We start from the raw sequence: 16,645 nt of genomic DNA, 5'->3' as shown, positions 1-16,645 counted from the left end.
CGACCTCAGGGGGGTCAGGCGGTCCCCCATCTGGCCACCCCACGGCCAGTGGCTACTGCACACTAAGCGTCCTCTCCGCCCAGCTGGGCCCGTTCTGCACACCTGCCTGCACATCCCTGCCTGGCGCACACAGGCAGCTGGCTCTGCACAGGTGTGTGAGACGGTCACACACATACACACACACACATGCACACAGCCAGGCCATCACCTGAGCGGCATGCCTGGCCCGGCTTGGCCAGGGAGCGGAGCAGGCTGACACCACGCGGTGCTGGGCCGCCCCGTCTGGGCTGCAGTCCCTGGTGCCCACCCTGGCCCTGCGTGTAGGCCACAGCAGCGGCTGCAGGCCAGGGACAAGATGCAAACTTTGGCAGAGTTTTAATGGCAAAGTTGTTGCAGCGACAATGCCACACAGGTGGGGGCCAGAAGCTGTGTCGGGTGAGGGGGCAGGGAGTATGGGGCAGGGCCGGTCCCTGAAGCTGCAGCGCGAGGACCGACCGCAGGCGGTGGCAGGGACGGCGGGCGGGCGGGCGGGCGGGCACTACATGATGGAGCAGGCGGACAGCGGGTTCCGCACGTGGCAAGTGCAGGCGGCCCCGCAGTACTGCCGGAAGGTCTGGTAGCAGCTGCCCTCGGGCTCACCCCCCCACTGACCACCAGACGGGGCGGTCAGCGCCTCGGGCGGCAGGCGGCTTAAGATGGACGTGTTGACGGCCAGCGCGGCCAAGCCGTAGTCGGTGAAGAGCACAGTCTCGCGGCGGCAGGTGGGGCAGGAGATGAACTTGTACTTGGGGCAGGACTCGTAGAGGATCTGCAGGCACTGCTCGCACACCGAGTGCAGGCAGGACAGCACGCGGGGCCGCCGCTGCGTGACGTTGTACGTGTGCCCGCAGGTGGGACACTCCAGGGGCTCCCCGGCGGCGGGTGACGGCACGGTGGGGGGGCCCGAGGCCGTGGGGCCAGGCGCCCGCATCACATACTGATTCACGATGACCTCGTCCACGGGCGCCACGCGGGGGAAGCCCAGCTCCGCGCTGCCCTTGCGGGGCCGGCGTGGCAGGGGCGGGGTGCGGGACGCCCCCTCCAAGGCAGGCATGTCCCCCCCACATGCCTGGTTGACGATGATCTCCGTGTCTGAGGGCCAGGCGCGCTTGGGTGCCAGAGCTGGGGTGGGCCGGGGCGCAGGTGCAAAGCAGGGGGCGGCCGCCTGCAGCTCGGGGAACTTCTCGGGGTGGACGATCTTCATGGCCTCCATCTTGAGGATGACATGGGGGCCCTTCAGGCAGGACATGAGGAGGCCCGGCCAGCCGCTGCCCGCCTCGGGCCCAGGGTCAGCCGGCATCCGGCTGTCTCCAGTCAGACAGGGTGTTAAGGTGGGAGGGGGCGTGGGGTGGGGCCGGGGGGGAGGAGCAGGGGCAGCATCCTGGTCCCGCCAGGCCTGGTGGGGACCCCAGCCTCCCCGAGGACTCTTGGGGGCGATGGGCGAGAGCTGGGGGGGCAGGGCCCCTCCCGGTGGCCACAGTGGCTTCTCCGGCCCAGTCCGGGGAGGAGGAGGAAGGGGTGGGGGGGGGTGGGGGCCGGCAGGGGCAGAGGGGTGCGGGAGGCTGCCTGGGGCTGCAGGTGCGGCCCAGGGCCTCACCCAGGGTCTCCGGCGGCGGAGGCCGGCGAGGGGGTTTGGGGTGGGCTCTCCGTGCAGCCGCGGTCAGCAGCGCCCCGGCTGGGCCATCCGGGCAGGCGGGGGCTAGGTGGGCCCCATGGCTCCAGGGCAGGGTGCCCACGGAAGGCAGGTAGCCGGGGCCCTGGCTGCGGGCGGGCCCGGGCCGCAGGCTCGGCGGTGGCGGGAGCGGGGAGGAGGCCGGGACCAGGCCCGAGCTGCAGGTGAGAGACAGCGTGAGCGCAGCGCCCGCCGCCCTCGCCCGGCACAAAGACCCGGCGCCCGACCTCTGACCCTGACCCTCTCCGGGCGCGGAGCCCCCCCACCCCCCGCCCCAGTCCCGCCCCCGGCCGCGCGGCGGGAGGGCGAGTGGCGCCCGGGGCCGCCCGCCGCGCCCGCTCTCACCTGCCCCAGCCTGGCGTCCGAGCCGCGCGCCGCCGCGGAGGTTGTCTCAAAGGCAGGCCCGAGTGCGGCGCCCCCGCCTCGGCCCGGCGGCTCCGGCGGCGACCTGGGGCGATGGCGCGGCCGCGGCGGCTCCCGGGGGCGCGGGGAGCGGGCTCGGCGCGGCGCGGCGGCGGCAGGTGCGTGCGGAGCGTGGCGCGCTCTGCGGCGGAGGCGCGGGGACCGCAGTGCGCGCGGCGCCCGCCTGCGCCCGCAGCGCCACCCCCCGTCTGGGGACCCGCGCGGGGTCCGCGGGGCGGGGCCAGCCAGGCTCTCGGCCGCCCCTCGATTCGCCGAGGGCCCGGCGCCCGCTCCCGGGGTCACCCCTCGCCCGCGCACCGCGTGCGGGTGCCAGTCCTGCGTCGCCCCTCCTCCAGTCCCCCCCGCCGCGTCCCCGCCTGGCGGACCGGAGTCCTGGCCAAGCCTCCCGCCCGGACCCCCATGGCGAAGGGAGATCTGTTCTCAGCCCAGGCCTCGGGGCGGGGGGTGGGGTGGGGGGGAAGGAGCGGGACCCAGGGGTGGTCCCCGGAAAGCTGGTTCCAGCTCAGCCTGGGGCCGCCTGTGGCCCCCGCCCCCCGAGGCAGGCTCTCTGCTTGTCCCTCCGCTCAGGCCCCGGTGAGCGCCCTGGGGTCCCGCTCCAGGTGCACCCGCACCTGCCCAGCGCTGCAGGCTGAGGGCAGTGCGGCCTAGAGGGGGCAGGGGCGCAGGTACCGAAGGAGTGGGCGGGGGAGGGCCAGCTGGGAGAAGTCCCCCAGGCCAGGACGCTGGACAGGTGTGTGGGTGAGGGCGGGGTATGTGGACGGTCAAACAGCTGGACAGACGACACACACCTCCCCAGGGCGGGGTGGCCTTCCGCATCCCTCGGGCGGCACGTGCACGTGCCGGCCGTCACCTGCTGAGTGCTCGCCTGACCCCACCCCGCGGGAAGCCCCATTCCTTTCTGCTTCTTCCCCAGGCCGGCTTCCCTGTTCCCCTTGGGCCTGGGGGGGGGGGGGCCGCCCTCGGTGGCAGGGAGGACAGCGGACCGCACGCAGGCGCTTGCCGCCCCGTGGCCGCGCTGGGCCTGCCTCTGACCTGGACGGCCCCAGCCCCTTCGGGCCACAGGCACCTCCGCGTGGGCCAGGCCGCACCTGGGTGCCCAGGTCCTCGGGGCAACGCGCCCAGAGGTCGGTGCTCCCGGAGAGGAGCCCCGTGGGCACATCAGGCTGGAGGAGGGCCCCAGGGGCCCGGGGCGGGACTTGTCGGCCAGTGTCTAGGCCTCAGTTCCGGTCAGGCCGCAGGAGCAGGTGTGGGAGGGGCGGGACGGCCTCAGGGGGCTCTGGCCTGAGCGGGAGCCAGGAGGCAGCGGGGCCAGCGGACACGCGCGAGCCCAGCCTCTGCCTCGAACTCCACGCATCTGCCCTACAGACCCGCGGGGCGCGCACAGCCCAGGCCCCGCCCCCGCAGAGGCCCCGCCCCCCGGAGCGAGGCCCCGCCCCTCCAGGCCCCGCCGGAACCGCCCGCGTCCGCGCCTCGCGAGCTCCGCCGTTCAGAGCTGGGGCGGCCCCAGGCGGGTTCGGAACGGTCCGGGCCCAGCAGACCCCGAACCGGGTCTTTAAGGAAACCCTCGAGCGCTGAGGCTTCTGGGGAATGAAGTTCCCACCGGCCGCCTCCGGCCTGTGTCGCGCATGCGGGCTGGCCGCCTCGCCGCGGAGGCGGGGCCTGCAGGAGCGGGGGGCGGAGCTTGCGGCGCCTGCGCACGGGCCTCCGCTCCGGGCCGGGGAAGTTCAAGGCCGCGGGCCTGGTCCCCTCGGGATCGGATGCTGCATCGGGAGAGCTCGTGTCCCGACCGGTCCGACCGGCCCCACGCAGGCCACCCTGGCCCCTGGGCCACGTCTGATCTGATCCCGCCCTTCCTGGGGGTTCCCCCGGCCACCGAGGACTGGGGGTGCGGGTCCGGGCCGCACCCCACTGCGCCGGGTCCCCCAGGGGGAGCTGGCCCGTGCTGGGGTTCACAGTGTTGCCCTCTGTTGTCACCCCCGCACACAGCCACCCTGCATGGCATGTGCTCAGTGCCACCTTCCAGACGAGGCGGGAGGGGTTCGAGGGCCGAGGGGGGCGCTGGAGGGGGACTCGGGGCCCCAGAACCCCTCCCCGCAGAGGGACCCTGGTCTCAGCAGGGAACTAGAATGTCACTGGGGGTAGGAAGCGCGTGTCGCCAGTTGCAAGATAAGTTTTATCAGCAAAAGTGTGTAAATCAGTTTTTTTATCAGTTAAAAGGCAAGCCTCTTAGTCGGGCGGGCGCCTTCTCCCGAGGAGCCATTTGGTATTTATGACGTCATGCGCGGCCACACAGATCGCCAGCTGAAGAACTCGCGCTCTGCCCGCTCAGACATGTCAATAACTCCCCCTAACCCCCCGGCAGGGCCAGACCGAGTGGCCTCGCGGGCACCCACGGCCCCCGGGCTGGACGCTCCCCACCCCTGCCCTCCGGAGCCCACGCCTCCACCAGCTCTGGACTCGCCCGGGGCAGAGGCTGTGCTGCACCGAAAAGCAGGGGCTCTGAGGGCGAGTGATGGCCACCTGCCCCTGGGGCCTGAGGATGACCCCAGCTCCCCTCCTGGCCTCCTTCCTGGGCCCAGCACGTGCCTGGCATGTGTCGAGGCTGAGTCACCCCGGCTGGCCGTGCCCCTCAGAGCCCGGGCCGTGGCCACCGCCCCCGAGAAGGAAGGGTGGGTGCCCGCTATGCTGGAGGAGCTCGAGCCTCCTGGGAACTCAGGAACCCCATTTTTGAGGCCCGCCCATGGCCCCGCCCCTCCCCAGGAGGGAAAAGGGAGCCGCCAGCCGCTCAGCTCACAGGCACTGGGAGGACCAGAGGACAGACTGCGGTTGCCACTCCAGGTGGGTCCTGGGCCCTCCCTGCTCTGGGGCACCCCGGTAGGGCCAGCTCTGCTGTGTCTCCAGACCCCCCCTACCCTTTCCCAGCTCCCCCAGGGGACTGCCACTTGGGGGCGGCTGGAGACGGGCCCTCACGCTTGCTGCAGCCCAGGCACGCGCACACTGACACGCAGGCCTGGCACCCGGGCATCTCCACAGCCTGGCTTTCCCTGGGTGGGCACTGTCCCTCCACCGAGCCAACAGTCTGCTCTGCCCACCCTGCCAGGCCGGGCCATGGACCCCCACGAAATGGCGGTCAAGAACCCCTACACCCACATCAGCATCCCCCGGGCTCACCTGCGGCCGGACCTGGAGCAGCAGCTGGGGGCAGCCCCCTGCTCCTCAGAGCTGCAGCCTCTGTCTGGGGGTGCCTGCGCCCTGGAGCCTGGCCGCCTCCTGCAGCCCATCGAGGGGGCCAAGGGCGCCAAGGGGGCCAAGGGGGCCGCCCCTGTCCAGGGCCAGCTGTCCTGGCAGCAGCCTGGCAACCCCTACTGCAGCGGGCGCCCGGCGGGACTGACCTACAGTGGCCTGCCGCCCATCGGGCGCGGCGACGACATCGCCCACCACTGCTGCTGCTGCCCCTGCTGCTCCTGCTGCCACTGCCCGCGCTTCTGCCGCTGCCACAGCTGCTGCTGCGTCGTCTCCTAGCCGGCCCGTCCCGGGCTGCGGCCGGACTCTGCTCCAGCGGCCCTGGCAGCGCATGGACATTTGAGGCACCCGCTGGGCCATCGACATGGGTGCCGGCCACCTCCCACTCTAGACAGGGACACCTGCGTGCCACCCAGGCCAGCAGCTCAGCTCGGGCCTCTGGAAAGGGGGCCCTGGGCGCTGGCGTGTGGCAGCCGGGTACCCCCCGACCCCTCCCTCAAGGCCCGAGCCGGGTAATAAAGCAGAGTGCGCTTTCTTCAGGCGATTCCTTTCGGGGAGGGGACCCCAGGCTGGAAGGCACACAGCCTGGGAGCAGGGAAGCCACGGCTTCAAGGCTCTGACCTGCACTGCAGGTCACGGGTCTGCCCTGAGGCTGGGCAGCAGGGGCCGGCGTGTGTCCCCGGTCCTGGCCAGGCCTGGGTTCAAGCGAGGACACACCTCAATCTGTGGGTCCGACAGGAGGCGGTGCCTGGAATCTGGGGAACGCAGCCCCAAGAAAGGCCCCCAGGAGGAGGACCCGGCTGGTGGGAAGGAGGGGGTGGGACTGGTGCTGGCAGGTCCTGGGAGTGGGAGCTCAGGCAGCCGGGACCGAGCCCTGCTCGCCACTGTGAGTCACGCCCCGGGCATTCTTCTTCCCACGAAACATCCAACTCCTGCACATCTGCCCTGGGGCGCCAGGCCACGCCGCTCCGCCCTGTCCAGACTCCAGGGCCTGGGCTCCCCGGAGGAGGCGGGCCGCAAAGGTGCTGGCTGGGGGAGGCCCTGTGGAGCCCCTGTCGTCGTCCAGCCCCCCAACCCCCCCTCCCTGTCTGCATGCAGCACGGCATGCCTGTCGGAGGGCGTGCGGGCAGCTCCGCGGCGAAGCCCGGCATTGCTTCACTGCGGGGTGAGGCCAGGATGCCGGGGCGAGGAGTCAGCGGAGGCCGGCACCCAGCACCCCGATGTTTCCGGGGCTGGGCGGAGAGCTGAGGGAGGAAGTCGAGCTGGCCCCGCAGGACAGACAGGTCCTGTGCCTGCCTGACCCATGGTGACTGGCCGCATGGGTGTGGACAGACATGTCACTGGCCTGACTGTGCGGGAACACGGGGTGCCAGACTCCTGGCCCCTGCCCCACGGCCGGCCCCCACCCAGGCCGGCCCCAGAAACCTGTCGGGTCAGTGCAAGAGGCTGCACATGCCAGAGTGATGGGGGCGAGGGGCCCCCTGGCCTTTGGCTTCCTCCCATCCAGGAGGGGGTCTTGGGGGTCCTGACCCGTCTCAGCCTTTCTCTACTCACCCCCTTCTGCCGCGTCTGTGTCCCAGTCCCTAGGGGGCCCCGGCGGCGGTGGCCCTGATGGGAGTGTCCAGGGCTGCCTCTGGGTGTCCATGTGTCTGTGTGGGGACCCCCTTGGGGCCTTTCGGGACGGGGCACCACCCCAGGATGAGGGCCGGCATGAACACGCTGGCCCCATGGACACGCACCCTCGCCCTGTGATTGAACTGGGCGGAGCAGGGCCCCCAGGGCTCTGGGCCAGTGGGGTCCTGGCAGGCTTCCTGGAGGAGGCGATGCTTGAACGGAGATGAACAGGCCCCATCAGGTTAAGACCAGGAAGCTGCTCTAGCTGGGAGGGGAGTGTGAGAGGGAGAGTGTGAGGAGGGGGCAGGGAGGGGGTCTGGGTGAAGCAGGTGGGAAGATGGGCCTGGAGGAGCAGCAAAGCCAGGCCTGGGCTGGGGGTTCGTGGAGCTGGGTCTGGGCACGAAAGGGGGGGCGGGCGGGGGGGTGCCGGTGGATCCAGTTGCAGGTGCTTTGTGGCTGAAAGGGGAGCCCGCCCGCCACAGCCACCACCTGCCTTCCTGCTGACTCGGCTCGGCCGTAACGTGAGCCCCGGAGGCAGCCGCAGGGCGCCCTGGGTCCCCCCACCCCCGGCCACCCTCCGGCCGGCACAGTCGCCCCGCAGAGCGAATGCAGGTAGGAGGCCTGGGCCCTGGCAGGCTGGGTGGTGGGGCCTGGGGCCCGGCAGGAGGGCCATGGGAAAGGGTCAGGCAGCCGGACAGGACACTGGCCCCGGGGACCCAGGCTGCAGCCGGACCCCGGCGTCTGCAGCGGCCTGGGCTCCTGTCCTCTGGGGTGGGCTCCCCGGGCCAGGGCCCGGACCGGGCAGGACGGGGGCAGAGGCAGGCGGGGTGGCTGTCAGCTCCCCGCACGCCTCCCCCAGGATGCTGCAGCCAGAGGGTCCCCCGGCCTCGGAGGAGGGGATAGCCGCTGGGATCCGGCGAGGCGACTGCATCATCTGCTACTCGGCCTACGACCTGGCCGGGCGCCTGCCCCGCCGCCTGTACTGCGGCCACACCTTCTGCCAGGCGTGCGTGCGGAGGCTGGACGCGCCCGTCCACGAGCAGCGCTGGATCCCCTGCCCGCAGTGCCGCCAGAGCACCCCCACGCCCCGCGGAGGGGTGGCCATGCTGGACCTGGACCTGGCCGCCTTCCTGGCCATCAAGGCCGAGCGGGAGCCGCCCCGCGTGGAGCCCCGGCCCCCTGCGCCCCTCAAAGGCGGCCCGGCGGTCACTCGGCAGCCCGCCGTGCTCTGCCCCCCGCTGGGCCCCCAGCCCCGCTTCCCCCAGCCCAGCTGCTGCTGCTGGGGCTGCGGCCACCTCTGCTGGGCCCCCCCGGGCAGCCCCGGGGTCTGAGCTCCGGCCACGGCGGCCCCTGGGACAGGGTGGCGGCTGCTGGCAGGGCGCTGGCCTCGGACCCTCCGCCGGGGCGCAGCCCGCCCAGAACAGCCTGGGGACCCAGGGTCCCGGGTGCCGCCCCCCACGGACACCTGGGCCACAGCCTGAGGCCGGGGGCTGTGGCCACAGGACCGTGAGGCTCGCCAGGCATGGTGACTGCCCGGCCCATCCGCAGGGATCCCAGGCCCCGAGCTGGCCTGGGTGCAGGGGTGGGGGCTGCTGTTGGAGTCTGTAGCCCCGCCCAGACCTAACTCAGCTCGGAGGGTCCGCCGGGCATCCCGGGCCCCCAAGCCCGGCCCTGCTGAGCGCGCCTCTCCTCCCTGACCCCTCCCGGAGGTCCCGGCGGGCGTGGAGGGGGGGCCGCCCCCTGCGTCCCTGGCCCACAAGGGAGTCTGGAGTTTTCACTCAACAAGCTCATTGAACCCCTGCCCCGTGTCTGCTCCGTGAGGGGAGTCCCAACTGGGACAGTGTCGGAGGAGAGGGCCAGGTCCAGGCCCAGGGAGGGCGGGCACCTGCCCGAGGTCACACAGCCCAGCAGGCCCATGCCCACCCCGGGCCTTGCCTGGCCCTCAGCTGCCTTCTGCCCCCCAGTGGCCACACACAGACCCAGTGGAGGGGCCACAGCAGCTGCTGGCGGCTATGGGCCCAGACACCCCCAGGCTGGGCTACCACATTCCCACACCCCCGCCCGGGGGAGGAGCTGCACGCGGAGCCCCGGGAGGCACGCCAGGCGCCCGGGTGCTGGGTGGCAGGCAGGGGCGGGACACGGGAATCTGCTGAGAAGACTCAGAAACCTGCTCCGCTCCTGGGCAAAGTCCCCCAGCTCGGGGATTGGCGGGCAGGGCAGGTGCGGGGCAGCAGGCCCCTGGGGAGGCCTGGCCTGAGGGAGCTGAAGGGGAGTGACCCCAAGAGGAGGCACCCCACAAGCGAAGGGGCCTGTCAGGGCTCAGCTGTGGAGAGAGGGTTGGGCCAGGCCTCGGGGTCCATGCGGGGTCGGGTGGAGAGCCGGGCCAGAGCATGGCCTTGGGGGGTGCCCCCCCGCCTCCCTCCGCTTGCAGTTGGGGAGCTGACACCCTAACCGTTGCTGGCCACCCCGGACCCAGCCTGCAGAGAGCTTGGCCCAGCCCGGCCCGAGCCAGGTCTGAACCGATGACCCCAGGCCGGCCCTCCCCGCCCGACTAGTACAAAGGGCTTCCCTCCCACCATCTGCCGGGCAGGGACAAGCCGACCCAGATAAGGTCTGAGGGCGCGGGCAGACCTCCCCAGGCCCCCGGGCCCCCCAGCCAGCGCTCAGCACACCGCTCCGTCCCGGGCGGGCAGTGTCCCCGTCACAGTGTCACCCGGGCACCGGCTTGTGGAGGGCCAGCACGAAGGGCCAGTCCAGCCACACAATGCCCTGGACCTGGCCCGGGGGACAGTGGGACCTGGACCAGGCAGGTGCCTGGGCTCCGCGGGGTACCCCCGGGGGCCTCGCTCCTGGGTAAACATTAATGCGGCTCAGCCCACGGCAGGTCATGTGGGCGCCCAGTGGATCTTTGACCTGCGGCTGAGCCCGCCTGTGTCTCCTCCCCACAGGTGCCCCTCACTACCCACACAGGTAGGAGCCTCGAGGACAGGAGGGGCGCGGGGAACACGGGAGCCAGGGCTGGGGGACCTCCAGGACAGGGACCGGCCTGTGTGCCAGCAGGAGGGAGGGTGACCGAGCCCCCCAGGACCGGGCCTGGGGAAGGGGGAGTTGAGGCGGAGAGCTGGGTGGGGGCCTCAGACCCCACGGGCTGAGGGGGAGCCCGGGGCGGAGCCGGCACCGACGCTCCCTGCCCTGCCCCCTCCTCGGGGGTGGGGCCCTTATCGAGAGGAGATGGCACCATTTGGTATCAGATGCCAAAGTCTAAGTCATCGCCATGGCCTCGGTGACACCTGGCAGAAGAGGTCCCGGGTTCCAGGCTCCCAGCCACTTCCGGCCGAGCCTCAGCACCCTCTGCCCTGGGCCACCCACCAGGCCTGCTGCCAGCCGGACAGCGAGGGAGCCGGCCGCGGGGCTCAACTCTGCCCCCGAACTGAACTGGGCTTCCTGACAGCCGCCTGAGGTCATTATAGCCATGGGGTGGGGCGGGCACGGGAGGTCACCCCGGCCAGCAGGACCCAGGGGCCGGGGGGGGGGGGGGCGCAGAGGGAAGAGGTGGTCTGACCTGCCTTCCCCCCCGCAGATCCGGGCTTGGGCCTGGGTCTGTCCCTGCCCGGAATCCATGCGGAGCTCTCTCCCCGGTGGCCAGGTCAGCCCCCCGACTCTGGACACGGTTGGGCTGGTGGACCAGAGTCTAGGAAACACAGGTATCAGGGCCCAGCCCTGGACCCACGGCTCTGGGGAGGCGGGAGGGGCTCAGGACGACCCTGGTCAGGGCCCTCTTCCCTCCCACTTCCTGCCTCTGTCCCTCACCCCAGGCCCCTGTGCATGGCCTTCCCCACCCCCACCCGCCCCCACCTGGGGGTGAACAGGACACAGCTCGGTCCCTGGCTCGACCTGCCCCTGCCCCTGCCCCGGCAGGGACCTCCAGCCCTGCCCCCGCCATGGAGGAGGGGCCCGTGGACCCCTGGGCCCTGCCCCAGCTGAAGGACACGGGCCAGTCCTGGAAAGGTAGGTCAGGAGGTGCCCGGGAACCGGCCATGTGGGGCTGTGCTCCCAGGGTCTGAGCAGGGAGAGGGCCCTGGGGGGGAGAGCAGGGAGGGGGTTTGTCCAACAGGAAACCCACCCCGCAGACCAGCACCCCAGGGACCCTCGTCCCTGCACTCAGCTGCCTTCCTGCCCAGTGAGGGACCCTCTTCCCCCTCTTGCTGGCAGCGAGGCCGTAGGGAGGCTCCGGGGCTGTCTGCTTGGCCATTCTGCAAAGGAGCAGGGAGGGGGGTTGCCCAGCCCTGCCCGGGTGGGGGGAGGTGGGGGTGAGGAGGTGGGCTGGCAGGCAGGGTGGACGGGGCTGGCTGTGGAACCCGCCCTGTGTCCGCAGAGCTCAGCGTGGCCGGCAGGGTCCGGCGGGTCCTGCTGGGCTTCCTCAAGGCCTGCGGGCTCCTGGGCAGCCTCTACCTCTTCATCTGCTCCCTGGACATCCTCAGCTCTGCCTTCCAGCTGCTGGGCAGTGAGTGGCCGGAGGGGCGGCCGGGCCGGGGGGAGGGGGGCGGCAGCCAGGCCTGGGCCTCAGCGCCCCTCTCCCCCGGGCACAGGCAAGGTGGCCGGGGACATCTTCAAGGACAACGTGGTGCTGTCCAACCCCGTGGCCGGGCTGGTCATCGGGGTGCTGGTCACGGTGCTGGTCCAGAGCTCGAGCACGTCCTCCTCCATCGTGGTCAGCATGGTGGCCTCCAACTGTGAGTGCCCTCCTGTCCTGGGTGGGGGTCGGGGGGGCACGGGAGGCTGACATGCGCCCCCCACAGTGCTGCACGTCCGGGAATCCGTGCCCATCATCATGGGTGTCAACGTGGGCACATCCATCACCAGCACCCTGGTCTCCATGGCACAGTCGGGGGACCGGGACGAGTTCCGGAGGTGAGTGGCCGGGAGGGCGGGGCCGGGGCCACCCTGGAGCCAGCCTTAGCTGACCCCGCCGGCCCCCTCCCCCCCCCCCCCCCCCCCCCGGCTGCAGGGCCTTCGGGGGCTCGGCGGTGCACGGCATCTTCAACTGGCTCACGGTGCTGATCCTGCTGCCGCTGGAGACCGCTGTGGCCCCGCTGGAGAGGCTCAGCGAGCTGGCCCTGCAGGCCGTCAGCCTGCAGCCCGGGACACAGGCGCCCGACATCCTCAAGGTGCTGACGCAGCCGCTCACCCACCTCATCGTGCAGGTGTGGATGGGCTGCCCTCGGAGGCCCTGTGGGCCCCCGGCCTGGGCGGAGGGGACAGAGGAGGGGGCTCTGGGCCCTGCCATGGTGTGAGCTCCCGGCAAGTTCCTGAGAGCCCAGCTCAGGGCCGCGACCCCTCTGTCTGCAGCTGGACGCTGACGCGATTGCCAACAGCGCCACGCACAACGCCACCAACAGCAGCCTCATCAAGCACTGGTGTGGCGCCAGGGAGCCCACGGTGAGGTGCCTCTGCCCTGCCCTCCGCCCGCCCAGCGGCCCAGCCCCGCAGCTCCGAGCCCGCCCTGAGCCCGCCTGCCTGTGCCCGCAGATCCCAGGAAACAGCAGCGACTGCGGGACGGCGACCTCAGGCCCCTGCCCTGAGACGAATGGCTCAACCACCGGGGAGCAGCTGCCCTGTGAGGCCTGGCCCCGCCCCAGCCCCCACCGCCCCGCGAGGGCCACGGCGCCCTGCTCACCCTCTGCTCCCCTGCCCCGCCACCAGGCCACCACCTGTTCTCGGGCACGGCGCTCTCGGACCTGGCCGTGGGCCTCATCCTGCTGGCCGGCTCCCTGCTCGTGCTCTGCTCCTGCCTCGTGCTCATCGTCAAGCTGCTCAACTCCGTGCTGCGTGGCCGCATCGCCCAGGCCGTGCGGACCGTCATCAACGCCGGTGGGTGGTGGGTGCGTGGACCGGACAAGGGCCCAAGGCGGGGCGCAGGCGAGGCTGAGAGGCCGGGCGGGGGGTGACCGCGCTTCCCCCCGCAGACTTCCCCTTCCCGTTCGGCTGGCTCAGCGGCTACCTGGCCATCTTGGTGGGCGCCGGCATGACCTTCGTGCTGCAGAGCAGCAGCGTCTTCACGGCCGCGATCGTGCCGCTCATGGGTGAGCGCCGGGCCGGCACCCGGGGGGGGCGGCGTGGGGCGTGGACGTGGGCCCCGCCGTGACCTCCTGCTCCTCCAGGGGTCGGGGTGATCAGCTTGGAGCGGGCCTACCCCCTCTTACTGGGCTCCAACATCGGAACCACCACCACGGCTCTGCTGGCCGCTCTGGCCAGCCCCCCGAAAATGCTGTCCAGCGCTCTCCAGGTACTGCCCCCCGTCCTTCCCCTCCCGGCACCCCAGTCCCCACAGCCAGCCCTGCACACAGGAAGCTGAGGCCTGCCCCGCGCTGGCCACGGCTCCAGCTCTCCGGGACCCACCTCCATCTGCCTGCCCAGGCCAGCTGCCATCTCCTTGGGCCCCAGGGACCCGGTGGGCATCTCGGGGACCCCCCAGTCCCGCTTCTCCTCCCCTGCTACCTTGTGCAGTGCTGGGATGTCCTCTGCACCTTTCTCTCTGTCCCCCCCCTCCCCACCCTGTGCCCCGGCTCTGTTCCTTCCAGGCCTCCTGGCCCTGCATGGCTGGAGCCCCCTATTCCACCACCTCCAGATGTGCCCCCATCACCTACACCCAACAGGTCCCCCGGATGACACGCTGTGCCCCTCAGAGGTGCACCCCCTGTGCTGGGCACCGCAGGCCTCCAGGAAGCACCCCCGGCCCCAGCTCTGCCCTGTCTCCCGTCCCATCCAGTCCTGCTTTCTCTCAGGGTCCACTGCTCCGGCCGAGTGTCCCTCCTCCCTGCCCCCACCTGGGGGCCCAGACAGGCAGCTCCGAATGTCCTGTTTTGCTGGGCTGCTGCCCACTGGAGGCGAGAAGCCCAGGCCCCCGCCACCTCCCACCTGTCCACTCGGACCCGCCAGTGCGGGCCCTGCTCCGCCTCCCTCCAGGGAGCCCTCCAGACGGTGCCCACCAGCTCGGCTCCTCAGTCCAGCAGCCCCTGGATGGGGGTTGGCGGGCAGGGCCCTGCACCTCCCCTCACAGCAGCCCGGCCAGAGCCCAGGGCTGGTGGCCAAGCCCACCGAGGGATGAGGGTCACTGGGCACCAGGCGTGGGCAAGCTACGCAGCCGGGGGAAGGGAGTGGGAGCCATGCAGGTGCTCCCCCAAAAGCGGGGGCAGTGCAGGAGGCGCATGCCCACACCGAGCTGGACCCTGCCTTCCCAGGTGGCCCGTCTCCGCCCAGGAGCAGGACCCCAGGCTGACTTGGGACTCAGCACCATTTGGGGGGGGCAGGCAGCCTGGGGGGCCAGGGGACCCGAGTCACGTCCCTGCCTGCCCCCTGCCCCCAGGTGGCCTTCATCCACTTCTTCTTCAACGTGGCTGGCATTCTGCTGTGGTACGTCGTGCCCGTCCTGCGCCTGCCCATCCCGCTGGCCAAGCACTTCGGAGACCTGACGGCGCGCTACCGCTGGGTGGCGGTGGCCTACCTGCTGCTCAGCTTCCTGCTGCTGCCGCTGGCCACCTTCGGGCTCTCGCTGGCGGGGCCCGCGGTGCTGGCCGGCGTCGCGGGGCCGGTGGCGGCGCTGCTGCTCCTGGTCGCGCTGATCAACGTGCTGCAGCGGCGGCGGCCGGCCTGGCTGCCGCGCGCCCTGCGCTCCTGGGCCTGGCTGCCCCGCTGGCTGCGCTCCCTGGAGCCGTGGGACCGCCTCGTGGGCCGCTGCTGCCCCTGCCGGGCCTGCAACCCCCCGCCCGCCGCCGCCAAGGAGGCGCACTGCTACGAGAACCCCGAGGTCCTGGCCTCCCAGCGGCTGTGAGCGGGGAGGGGTCCCCGCCCCGCACTGCGCGCGGGGCGCCCGGGGGTCCCGTAGCTGCGGACTTGGAGTCAGCGGGCTCGCCTTCTCCGCAAATAAACGCCTGGGACCCGAGTGTGGGTGTCTTCTCTCCCCGACGGCCCTGCCGGGGGGGCCCCCTACCCCTCCCTTGGGGAGGGGGGGAGCAGCGTCTTTGCGGCCCCCTAGCGGCCGGGCCGCGGAGGAGCCGGTGTGGACGCGCAGGGCCCCCCCCCCCCCCGCCCTGGGCTGGAACCCCTTCTCTCGCGGCCGCGGGGGACAGCAGACACCAAGGAGCGGCCGGGAGCGTGAAGGCTCCCCGGGTCCGGGGCGATCTGAGGTCCCGGGAGGCTGGGCCCTGCCAGGCGGGTGCGGGGAGGGGCGCCCGGTTCCCACGCCCGCCGCCTGGAGGAGGCGCGCGGGGAGGGGCGCAGGCAGTCCTCCGCCGTCCAGCCCCACGAGCCGCCCAGCCCGCAGGTGTGCAGGGCAGTGAGGTGGGGACCGGTGACCCCGAGGCGCCCTGCCCCCTCCCCCCCGGTTCTGCTTTCCTCGCTCCAGGCGGGGCGGGGCGGGCGCCGGGCGGAGAGGGAGCAGGGCTGCAGGCAGGGCCCCCGGGACGGCCTTGCGGGTCGCGGGGTGGCGCAGCCCGAGACCTAACCGGAAGCAGGTGCTGCGCCCGCCCAGGCTCCACCCGCAATGTGAGCGCCCCTGCCCCGGCGGGAGGCGGGCGCTGCGCCCCTCACCTGGGGCGGCACCTGCCGGGAGGGGCTGTGCCCTCGGGGCTCCCTGCCCTCCCCGCGGCGGCGCGTCCGGTTGCCACACAGGAAGGTTTGTCTGCGGGCGGCTGTCACCAGACACCGGGGAGGCTCCTGGGCCTCCTGCCCCTCCAGCCTGACCCCCAGCCGCCAGCGGAAAGGAAGCTTCGCGAAGTCCGGCCCTCGCCCTCGCCCCCAGCCCGTGCACTGAGCGGGGAGAGCCTGGTCGGAGTCAGCTGCTGGGGCCGGTCCCGGCTCCCGGTCCAGGGGTGCTGCTAGGACTGGGGGGGTGGGCGTGGTCAGGAAGATGGGGGAGGCCATGGCCCAGGCCCACCCATCGTTACTTTATTGTCACTGAATTTTTTAATTTATTGAATTGAGGGGGAAGGGGGAGAGAGAAACATCGATTTGTTGTTCCACTTACTGATGCACTCATTGGTTACTTCTTTATATATATTATATTGATTCCAGAGAGGAAGGGAGAGAGATAGAAACATCAGTGATGAGAAAGAATCGGGAGAGAGATAGAAACTGAGCCAAGCCAGCCAGGGCTCGTTGGTTACTCTTGTGTGTGCCCTGACCAGGGATCAAACCCCAAACCTTGGTGTATGAGGACCACGCTCTAACCAGCTGAGCTCCCAGCCAGGGCCAGCCATTGTTACTTAAGGTCCAGTCCTTTTTCTGGCCCTCAGGTTCCCTCAGCACCGCCCCCCCCCCATGTCCCCCAAGTCCTCTGTCCCTCACCCCCTCCATGGAGCCCTGGCCCCCTCCTCCAACAAGCTCCTCGGCCTCCTGAGCCTGGGTGCACCCCACCAAGGGGAGTGGCCTCTATTCTGGAAGCCATGGGGGGCCTGGTGGGAGCACGACCCCTGGAGCAGGCTTGTGCACCCCAGTTTGGCTTCCCCCCACTTCTGTGACCCCAGGACACTCCTTTGGGTCTGACCTTAGCCTCCCGGGCCCTCTGATGGAAGTCCCCTGGGGAGAGGCAGGCCTGGCCAGCTCCCCGGGGCGATGGGGAGGCAGTGAGGGGGAAGACAGTGCCCCGTGCACCTC

The 16,645-nt window shown here is 71.7% G+C and overlaps 4 protein-coding genes across 5 annotated transcripts; 3 read left to right on the top strand and 1 right to left on the bottom strand.

Moving 5' to 3' along the window:
* Positions 1-358: 358 nt before the first annotated feature.
* On the bottom strand, positions 359-1,774 carry RNF208 (ring finger protein 208). 2 transcript variants are annotated; one of them, XM_059658615.1, is made up of 2 exons: positions 1,637-1,774; positions 359-1,252 (listed from the first exon to the last, which is right to left on the bottom strand). In XM_059658615.1, the coding sequence occupies exon 2, from the start codon at positions 1,250-1,252 to the stop codon at positions 539-541; it is 714 nt and encodes a 237-aa protein (XP_059514598.1). In that variant the 5' UTR covers positions 1,637-1,774; the 3' UTR covers positions 359-538. The 2 variants fall into 2 exon arrangements, with proteins under 2 accessions (XP_059514598.1, XP_059514597.1); XM_059658614.1 differs by lacking the exon at positions 1,637-1,774 and having other exon boundaries at positions 359-1,485.
* A 2,953-nt stretch (positions 1,775-4,727) lies between these two features.
* Positions 4,728-5,911, top strand: CYSRT1 (cysteine rich tail 1). Its single transcript, XM_059658620.1, has 2 exons — positions 4,728-4,972; positions 5,235-5,911. Exon 2 carries the CDS (start codon positions 5,243-5,245, stop codon positions 5,654-5,656), a length of 414 nt encoding a protein of 137 aa, XP_059514603.1. The 5' UTR covers positions 4,728-4,972; positions 5,235-5,242; the 3' UTR covers positions 5,657-5,911.
* Positions 5,912-7,389: 1,478 nt separating this feature from the next.
* Positions 7,390-9,737, top strand: RNF224 (ring finger protein 224). The gene is made up of 2 exons (XM_059658618.1): positions 7,390-7,603; positions 7,851-9,737. Exon 2 carries the CDS (start codon positions 7,852-7,854, stop codon positions 8,320-8,322), a length of 471 nt encoding a protein of 156 aa, XP_059514601.1. The 5' UTR covers positions 7,390-7,603; position 7,851; the 3' UTR covers positions 8,323-9,737.
* Positions 9,738-9,799: 62 nt separating this feature from the next.
* Positions 9,800-14,933, top strand: SLC34A3 (solute carrier family 34 member 3). The gene is made up of 13 exons (XM_059658604.1): positions 9,800-10,451; positions 10,572-10,695; positions 10,910-10,999; positions 11,367-11,495; positions 11,581-11,724; positions 11,791-11,902; positions 12,000-12,195; positions 12,341-12,430; positions 12,521-12,608; positions 12,695-12,862; positions 12,958-13,074; positions 13,153-13,277; positions 14,358-14,933. Exons 2-13 carry the CDS (start codon positions 10,611-10,613, stop codon positions 14,820-14,822), a joined length of 1,809 nt encoding a protein of 602 aa, XP_059514587.1. The 5' UTR covers positions 9,800-10,451; positions 10,572-10,610; the 3' UTR covers positions 14,823-14,933.
* Positions 14,934-16,645: the final 1,712 nt, after the last annotated feature.

The sequence above is a fragment of the Myotis daubentonii genome, chromosome 11 (genome assembly GCF_963259705.1).
Source record: "Myotis daubentonii chromosome 11, mMyoDau2.1, whole genome shotgun sequence".
Taxonomy (NCBI): domain Eukaryota; kingdom Metazoa; phylum Chordata; class Mammalia; order Chiroptera; family Vespertilionidae; genus Myotis; species Myotis daubentonii.
Note: the sequence above shows the minus strand (reverse complement) of the source record. Positions and strands in the feature narration are given on the sequence as shown.